The sequence below is a fragment of the Myotis davidii genome, unplaced genomic scaffold, assembly GCF_000327345.1.
Source record: "Myotis davidii unplaced genomic scaffold, ASM32734v1 scaffold1983, whole genome shotgun sequence".
Lineage (NCBI taxonomy): Eukaryota > Metazoa > Chordata > Mammalia > Chiroptera > Vespertilionidae > Myotis > Myotis davidii.
In genome coordinates, this window is record NW_006293962.1 from 71,495 (window position 1) to 80,901 (window position 9,407).

Consider the following 9,407-nt stretch of genomic DNA (forward strand, 5'->3'; position numbering starts at 1 on the left):
CCCCACCCCACCTAGTCAACTAGTTCATCTTCCCTATCCTGACTGATCTCTTTCAACTGTCCCCTTAGGTGGGGAGGATGGGCAGAAGCGGCGTCGCAATCGGCCTGAAGCCTTCCCCACTGCTGAAGATATTTTTGCTAAGTTCCAGCATCTTTCACATTATGACCAACACCAGGTCACAGCCCAGGTGTGGGCCTAAGTCCAGCCCCCTTCCCACACTCTGGCCTTCCATCCTCTTTTCCTTTCCTCATCTTCTTTCCCTCCTAAGCAGGGCAAACCTCCCAGTCTCATCCCCTTCCACTGCCATCCTTTACTGCTTCCCTCCACCTCTCTCCACTCCTGTCTCACTCCCACTGCCCTTATCAGGTCTCCCGGAATGTTCTGGAGCAGATCACGAGCTTTGCCCTTGGCATGTCATACCACTTGCCTCTGGTGCAGCATGTGCAGTTCATCTTCGACCTCATGGAATATTCACTCAGCATCAGTGGCCTCATCGACTTTGCCATTCAGGTGGGGAAGTTGGGGAGATCAAGGGTGGAGGAAGGACTTTGTACTGTATAGGGTCATAAGGATAGGAGTAGAGACCCAAGTCAGAGTCCTGGGCTATTTTCAGGGGCAGAAACAGGGGGAGTGGAACATGAGCTAAGATGGCAGGAATAGTGCTCCCTGGGGAGGCCCAAGACACAGATGAGAGCATTGGGTATAGACTGTCCTCCCACCATGGAGTTCATGGAATTCTATCCTGGAGATTGATTAGATCGTTGATGTGGCTGATGTCGTTAATAGAATAAAGGGCTGTGGCATATAGCAGCAGGGCCCTTGTAGACTGAGGCGGCTCTAGCAATAAGGGGCTGGGGTCTGGCTTTGCCAGTTTCTTCTAAGAAGGTGTGGGATTTTATATAATATGTGGGGCCTGTTCTCGTTTCTCACCCTACTTACTCTGCTAGCTACTGAATGAGCTGAGTGTAGTCGAGGCCGAGTTGCTCCTCAAATCCTCTGACCTTGTGGGCAGCTACACTACTAGCCTATGTCTGTGCATCGTGGCTGTCCTGCGGCACTATCATGCCTGCCTCATCCTCAACCAGGACCAGATGGCACAGGTCTTTGAGGGGTAAGCAGGGCTTTGGAATTACCGGAGCACAGAGGGCTCCCATGAACGCCGATGAGGCTCTCACTGTGGCCATTTTGAGTTAAAAAAAATCCTGACCCTCTTCACCTTCCTTTCTCGTGACAGGCTGTGTGGTGTAGTGAAACATGGGATGAACCGGTCGGATGGCTCCTCTGCAGAACGCTGTATCCTTGCTTATCTCTATGATCTGTACACCTCGTGTAGCCATTTAAAGATCAAATTTGGGGAGCTTTTCAGGTAAGAGAGGTAGGAGGTAAGGGGTAGAGAATGGAACCTCGTCCTTTATCCTTCCCATTGTCGCCCATCTTAGGAGCAGAGCACAGCCCAGGACCCTGCTGCCTTTGCAGGGTCATTTGGGGACTGTGCCCTCCATGTGTTCTTAGTTCCTGAGGGTGGTTCTCCTTCCTTGTTGGCCTTAGTTCCAGCCCATCCCGGTGGGGCCCACACTCCTCCCCCTGTCTTCAGGGGCCCCTGTGCTTCTAACTGGGTTCTTTTCTTGCCTCGTCTGCTTTGTCCCATCTCCCTTTTTCCTGTCCCAAGGTCCCTTGTCTCTCACTTTCTCTTCTTTTTCTTTCCTCCCCCTTCCTGACCATCTTTCTGCCTCACCAGACCTTCAACACTATTATTTGCTTTCCCCTACCCCTGCAGCGACTTCTGCTCCAAGGTGAAGAACACCATCTACTGCAACGTGGAGCCATCAGAATCGAATATGCGCTGGGCACCTGAGTTCATGATTGACACTCTGGAGAACCCTGCTGCTCACACCTTCACCTACACAGGGCTAGGCAAGAGTCTTAGTGAGAACCCTGCTAACCGCTACAGCTTTGTCTGCAATGCCCTTATGCACGTCTGTGTGGGGCACCATGATCCCGATAGGTATGGGGCGTACTGAGTGAGGAATGGGCACTGCGCTCCGGCCCCATATTGGGAGGGATGAGATGCCTGGGAGGTACTGCAATCTTGGTTATTGCCGGAGTGGAAATGAAAAGTTAATGGGTCTGAGGTTTTATGGAACAAGGTTTTTCCTGAGGGCATTTGTACTTTTCCCCAGGGTGAATGACATCGCAATCCTGTGTGCAGAGCTGACCGGCTATTGCAAGTCACTGAGTGCAGAATGGCTGGGAGTACTTAAGGCCTTGTGCTGCTCCTCAAACAATGGCACTTGTGGTTTCAACGACCTCCTCTGCAATGTAGATGTGAGACTTGGGTGGGGTCCTGCTGGGGCCTGGGCCACTTACCAGGCCAGGAGTCTGCTCTCAGTAATCAAGGCAGTACAGGGACAGAGTTTGATTGTTTTTTAATATATTTTTATTGATTTCAGAGAGGAAGGGAGAGGGAGAAAGAGAGTGAAGCATCAGTGATGAGAGAGAATCATTTTTTTTTTGGTGCCTCCTGTACGCCCCACACTAGGGATCAAGCCACAACTTGGGCATGTGCCCTGACCGGGAATCGAACCGTGACCTTCTAGTTCATAGGTCCACGCTCAACCACTGAGCCACACCGGCTAGGCGGGTACAGAGTTTTGTACAGTTGAGGCATGCCATTTTGAGTTTGATTTAGCACCCTGTCTCCCCTTTGAGTCTTAATGTCTGTCTGCCTTTTCCTCCAGGTCAGTGACCTGTCTTTTCATGACTCCCTGGCTACTTTTGTTGCCATCCTCATTGCTCGCCAGTGTTTGCTCCTAGAGGATCTGATTCGCTGTGCTGCCATCCCTTCACTCCTTAATGCAGGTAAACTACCAGTCCAGAACCCCTAGAATTTCTAGATCCCAAATTTCAACACACACTCTATGGGTGCACTCTCATTGTTCATTGTCGGGCTCCCTGGCATCCCCAGAGGCCAGTCCTGTGGTGTGTCTCAGGCTGGGGAGCCTCTGTATAACCCTGCATTTGCAGCCCTGATCTGTTCATTTTGTGACCCTTTGAGGAACTCCTCTCATACAGCAAAACAGTTGGCTGCTCCACCTCTTCTTCAGCATCATCTTGGTTTTTTTCCTCCTTTTGCCTGACCTCATCTCCCCTTTTACCATCCCTCCTCCACAAACCTATATACAGTCTGCTTTCCTTCTGTCCCATCTGCTTTGTCTTCCTTTCTGTAGCTTGCAGTGAACAGGACTCTGAGCCAGGGGCCCGGCTTACCTGCCGCATCCTTCTCCACCTTTTCAAGACACCTCAACTCAATCCTTGCCAGTCAGATGGAAGTAAGTGATCCCGATCTGAGCCAGCCAGCAGTAGAAAGTGTGGCTACCCCACCCCCCACAGTTTCTACTTTTGCTTCCCCTGACTTCAGCTCCCTCCCCAGACAAGCCTACTGTAGGAATCCGCTCCTCCTGTGACCGCCACCTGCTGGCTGCCTCCCAGAACCGCATCGTGGATGGAGCTGTGTTTGCTGTTCTCAAGGCTGTGTTTGTACTTGGTATGGGGGTAGGAAGGTAGTGGTGCCAGAAGTGTGTATAGGGTGGAGTGCCAGCTAAACTACAAAGGACAGTCTCTCTCCTGAAGGTGGTCTCCCTGATCTTTAGGGAAGAGAGAAGGGAGGGAAGTATATTTCTGTTCCATAGGGCAGGACTTGGGGAGTTGCTGCCTCTGTGGGTCCGGGGTGGGCCTCCACACAGTATTCGGATCTCACCCCTCCCTATCTCCCGCCTGTGGACCACAGGGGATGCGGAACTGAAGGGTTCAGGCTTCACTGTGACAGGAGGAACAGAAGAACTTCCAGAGGAGGAGGGAGGAGGTGGTACTGGCGGTCGGAGGCAGGGTGGCCGCAACATCTCTGTGGAGACAGCCAGTCTGGATGTCTATGCCAAGTACGTGCTGCGCAGCATCTGCCAACAGGTCAGTCTCACCTTCCCCCCACACTTCCTAAATGCTTTTCTATAATATAGCCCTGTTTCCAGCCGTGATCACGCCACCTCTCTACTATACATTGTGTCCCTCACCAACTCCCACCCTATCCCCCTTATTTGTGACCCCCCTTTCTGGTTGCCTCAGTCCCCTGATAATCAGCCTCCTTAGGAATGGGTAGGAGAACGTTGCCTTAAATCGCTGTGTGAGGACAGCAATGACCTGCAAGACCCAGTGTTGAGTAGTGCCCAGGCTCAGCGCCTCATGCAGCTCATCTGCTACCCACATCGACTGCTGGACAATGAGGACGGGGAGAACCCCCAGCGGCAGCGCATTAAGCGTATTCTCCAGGTAGGCCAAGGAATTGGGGGTCTTGTAGAAAGCAATGTAGTCCCAGCCTGGGGTCAAACCATGGAAACCTTGAGAGAAAAAGAGATGAGGAGTTAAGAAGGAAGACAGATAAGGATGTGGGTGAGAGAAATAGCTCCAGCATGGGTTTAGAAGTAAAGCCAAAATGGTCTAGTAGACTCTAGAATAAACTGTTGGGTAAGGGCACAGCTCTCTGGATGCAGTGGGACTGTAGCTTATCTTGGGGGCGGAGCGGGGGGGCATGGCATCTGGGATACCTACTTTTTGGCCTTGTGTTTTTGGCACTTTGGCCATGGCTCAGTAATGAATGGCAATACTACTCAGTAGCTACTACACTAGAATGTCTGTTTCATGCCAGCTACTGTGCTCAGCACACTATGTATATTTTCTCATTTGATCTTTACGACCCTATGAAGTAGGTATGAGTATCTCTGTTCGACCGGTAAGGAAACTGAGGTTGGAAGAGGTTAAGTAACTTGCCAAAGGTCACACAGCTAGTAAGCTAAGAGTCAGTATGTGAACTCAGGTATACCTGTGCCCTTTTTGCTTAACCACGCAGCTTCAGACATTCAGGTGACTAGAGAGTGGACAAATAAAGCCATTAAGGAAAAGCTAAAGGAATGAGGTCTCTAAAGTCCAGAGGAGATAATGCCAAAGAGATTAGCTAGCAGTATAGCCTTGGGGTCTGTAAAGGACTTTGAGCAGCTAGTTTGAAACAGGAGAAGCAGGCTTCAACTTTAACATCAAGGATTTAGGTAAAGTGTTAAGTAGAACTTCCTTGTGCTAAAGAATGTGAGGCCCGCCCAGATGGCGTGGCTCAGTGGTTGGGCATTGACTTATGAACCAGGCGGTCAACAGTTCGATTCCCTTTCAGGGAACATGCCCAGGTTGCAGGCTTGAACACTAATCTCATCATTGATGTTTCTGTCTCTCTCCCCCTCTCCCTTCCTCTCTGAAACCAATAAAATATATTTTAAAAACAAATAAGTAAAATAAAAATATATTTTAAAAAAGAATGTGAGGCCCTGAAACAGGAACCTGTGGAAAGATATGAAATCTTTCCTGAACCACTTTTTTAAAAGGTTAGATTTTTCAACCATTTTGAATTATTTAGGTGTAATCTTTCCTAAAGCTGGGGCCATAGAAGTCCCTTTCAGAGTGTGGTTCAAGGTTGTGAGAGATCAGGAACTGGCCTTGGAGTGATGAGTGGTTGTGGGTGACATGAAGATGACTAGCTTGGGTGTGGGGTCTCTATCACAGAACTTGGACCAGTGGACCATGCGCCAGTCTTCCTTGGAGCTGCAGCTCATGATCAAGCAGACCCCAAACAATGTGAGTGGTGCCCCGGCCCTCTCTTTCCCATGCTCACTTCTAGCTCCGAGTGTCAGGGAGGTGGCCCACCATAGAAGAATGTAGGTCCTACCCTGGGGTTCTTGAGATAAGAGAGGATGGGAAGATGGCAGATATGTAGAGCCGATGATAAAGGAGCTGGGTTGGAAGTGTTGGAACTCTTGAGTTGTGGGAAGGGTTGGGGTGGTAGTTGTGGAGGCTGTTTCTGTGGTCACTACTGTAAGGAGGTCTGCAAAGGAGAATACTGGGGAATTGAAAAAATCTGCAGGGACCGGAGGGTATGACTCCCAACAGACTGGTGTCCCTCCCCTCCCATTAACCTCCACAGATGCCTTCATCTGCCCTCATCTCCCATCTCTCCTACCATCTCTTTTCCTTCACCCCAGCTTCCCATTTAGCGTCCCTGTGCCTTTCCTCTTCCCCAGGAGATGAACTCTCTCTTAGAGAACATTGCCAAGGCCACAATTGAGGTTTTTCAACAGTCAGCAGAGACAGGGTCATCTTCTGGAAACACTGCAAGCAACATGCCCAGCAGCAACAAGGCCAAGCCCGTGCTCAGGTTGGGTAGACACCTGTTAGTACCCATTCCCTTATAAGTTTCTCTGATGTCAATGTAAATTATTTCAACTGTGTGGAGATAGATATCAGGCATGTCCATCAGGAGAGGAGAGGATGGATTCTACCAACCTTGCCTGGCTCCTCTGTAACCCTGTGGACTCCATCTGTCCTCCAGCTCTCTAGAGCGCTCTGGTGTCTGGCTGGTGGCCCCCCTCATTGCTAAACTGCCCACCTCAGTCCAGGGGCATGTGTTAAAGGCTGCTGGGGAAGAATTGGAGAAGGGCCAGCACCTGGGCTCGTCTTCCCGCAAAGAACGTGATCGACAAAAGCAGAAGAGGTAAAGCAGCTGGAAGGGGGGCAGGAGCAAGGGGTAGAAAGAGGAAGCAGCCCAGTGAAGAAAAGTTAGGGCAGAGGGGTGAGAAAAAAAACCCATGGAAAAGTGAAAAATCAGAGGGTAAGCATGGGTCACATTGAGCAAGCGGCTAGATCTTAAGATAATAGGCTATGGGGCTTGGGAGAAGGAAGTTGGAAGCTGCCAGATCTCCAGCCCATGGTCCTATTCTTTTTCTTTTCCTTTCCTCTCATCTCTAGCATGTCTCTGTTGAGCCAGCAGCCCTTCTTATCCCTGGTACTGACATGTCTGAAAGGGCAGGATGAGCAGCGCGAGGGACTCCTTACCTCCCTCTACAGCCAGGTGCAGCAGGTACAGGTCTCTGGGTCATGGCGCCTGGCAGGAGGGCAGAGAAGGATGTGCCCAAGAGGCCACTGTGTACTCGGAACCTTCATTACTTTCCGTGAATACTGTGGGTACTTTGGGATGGAAATGAGGGGATCTCTGAGCTGTGTGTTATACTTGTTTCTGTCTTAGATTGTTAATAATTGGCGAGATGACCAGTACTTAGATGATTGCAAACCAAAGCAGCTAATGCATGAGGCCCTCAAACTGCGGCTCAACCTGGTGAGAAGGGGAGCTGGGAAGAAGAAGGGAAGGGGTGGGGCTAGAATTGCAGAGCAAAGAAGTCCTAGCCCAGGGAGCGCAAGGGGGATGATGGCGGGCCCAGGCTGTTCTGGGTCTTCAAGCATTCACCCAGCTCTCCTAAAGGACGCAGGCCCTGAAAGTGGTTAAGGGCACTGAATCCTAGCAGGGACACTGCCTCAATTATTCTAGATTCTGGCCAGACCCTAGAAGACTTAGAAGCTCATTTTAGAATGTTGGATAGAATCTTGGACATCCCTTAGTCCAACTCCTGTCATTTAATAAGGAAACCAAGGCCCAGAGATGTCAATTATTAAGTCATTGCCCTGAGTTCATGTAGCAAGTAATAGGTACAACTGGAATACTGACCTCAGGTGTCCCTAGTCCACCCAACCCAGGTTCTGATCCAAACTTTCCTTAAATGCTGAACTTCACCCTGAGCCATCTGACTGACCTATTATGTCCTTGGCAGGTGGGTGGCATGTTTGACACTGTACAGCGTAGCACCCAGCAAACCACTGAGTGGGCAGTGCTCCTCCTGGAGATCATCATCAGCGGCACTGTCGACATGCAGTCCAACAAGTAAAGTACCCTACCCCTCTCTGCATTTTGTGCCCAAGAGGGTCCCCCTTCGCCCACACCAGGTGCCCAGCCCTTTGTGATCCCTGGTTTTGACGCCCCCGGAGTGACATCTTAAGCACCATTTTCTGCTTGCATCCAACCCCCAGTCCTTTATTTTCGCCTCTTCTCCGATTTTCTCCCTGGCTTCCTGTCATAGTGAGCTCTTCACTACTGTATTGGACATGCTGAGTGTGCTCATCAATGGGACCCTGGCTGCAGACATGTCCAGCATCTCTCAAGGCAGCATGGAGGAAAACAAACGTGCCTACATGAACCTGGTGAAGAAGCTGCAGGTGAGCAGAAGAGGCAAGGGTGAGGCTTAGGGAACAGCAATATTCTTAGCCCACTGTCCCCTGACCTTGCAGTGGCTGTCCAGCCTCTGGGACTTTGCTCTGGCCAGAGACCCCACTCTTAGCAAGGATTGGCTGAGTGTTTTCATGCTAGGTTCTGTGTTGTCCCAAGACTTTTCACCCCTATGTTTTTGTATTCTTGAACTCTTGTCTCTTCTTACTGTGCCTGCAGAAAGAGTTGGGGGAGCGCCAGTCAGACAGTCTGGAAAAGGTTCGCCAGCTGCTGCCACTACCCAAGCAAACCCGAGATGTCATCACCTGTGAGCCACAGGGCTCCCTTATTGACACCAAGGGCAACAAGATTACTGGCTTTGATTCCATCTTCAAGAAGGAGGCATGTTTCATTGTCTTTCTGCCCCAAATTTTCTACCCCCCACCTTTCCCCCCTTTGGACAAGAGCCTTTCCTGCATTAACCTCGTACCTACAAAGGCTCATCAGGCTACTGCGTCCATTAGGCTCTGCAGTGAAAGCCGCCTCTGCAATGTTGAACTCATCACTACCTTTACTTACATTTCTTCTCCCCATCTTGGGAGTCTCAACCTCTTTCCTTGGTCTCTTCATTCACCCGTACCCACCGCTCACCACTCCTACCCACCTTTTAACATACCACCCATTTCTCAGCACTTCACCCTCCTCTTTCCTCTGTCCCACCTACCTCCTGCCCTCCTCCAACCCTGCCTGCACCCAACCCACCTATCTGGATGACAGCTCATATCCAGTACCTTCATGCCTGCATTTTTCTCCCTCCACTCACTCATCTCTGTACAACTTTCTTTCCCCTCTCTCTGTTAGTTGTAGTATTTGTTAACTATAATCAATGTGTATAGTAGAGAGGGAGAGGAAGAAGAGGATCTAGAGCAGCGGTTCTCAACCTGTGGGTCGTGACCCCTTTGGCGGTCGAACGACCCTCTCACAGGGGTCGCCTAAGACCGTCCTGCATATCAGATATTTACATTATGATTCATAACAGTAGCAACATTACAGTTATGAAGTAGCAACGAAAATATTTTTATGGTTGGGTCACAACATGAGAGCCAGAAGGTTGAGAACCACTGATCTAGAGTTTAAAATCCGAAGTCCAACCCATTCATGTATAATTCTCATGTCTTTTCCTGTCCCATCTGTCTCTGTCCCCCTTCCTCAGTGTCTCTGTCTCTCTCCACCTGTCTCTTTGTCTCCCTCTGCCTACCTCTCTCTTCCTGTTTTTCTC

The 9,407-nt window shown here is 50.2% G+C and overlaps 1 protein-coding gene across 1 annotated transcript in view; it reads left to right on the forward strand.

Moving 5' to 3' along the window:
- The window catches only part of MED12 (mediator complex subunit 12), a 26,943-nt gene that overhangs the window by 12,547 nt on the left and 4,989 nt on the right, over positions 1–9,407 (forward strand). The window contains exons 18-36 of the mRNA XM_015566687.1: positions 69–187; positions 367–510; positions 948–1,111; positions 1,235–1,366; positions 1,778–2,005; positions 2,181–2,325; positions 2,739–2,859; positions 3,228–3,329; positions 3,431–3,544; positions 3,788–3,963; positions 4,144–4,323; positions 5,602–5,673; positions 6,117–6,250; positions 6,425–6,586; positions 6,841–6,952; positions 7,118–7,207; positions 7,698–7,807; positions 8,004–8,139; positions 8,369–8,530. Of these exons, the coding sequence (XP_015422173.1) occupies positions 69–187; positions 367–510; positions 948–1,111; positions 1,235–1,366; positions 1,778–2,005; positions 2,181–2,325; positions 2,739–2,859; positions 3,228–3,329; positions 3,431–3,544; positions 3,788–3,963; positions 4,144–4,323; positions 5,602–5,673; positions 6,117–6,250; positions 6,425–6,586; positions 6,841–6,952; positions 7,118–7,207; positions 7,698–7,807; positions 8,004–8,139; positions 8,369–8,530 (2,603 nt within the window). The remainder of the gene's footprint in view (positions 1–68; positions 188–366; positions 511–947; positions 1,112–1,234; positions 1,367–1,777; positions 2,006–2,180; positions 2,326–2,738; positions 2,860–3,227; positions 3,330–3,430; positions 3,545–3,787; positions 3,964–4,143; positions 4,324–5,601; positions 5,674–6,116; positions 6,251–6,424; positions 6,587–6,840; positions 6,953–7,117; positions 7,208–7,697; positions 7,808–8,003; positions 8,140–8,368; positions 8,531–9,407) is intronic.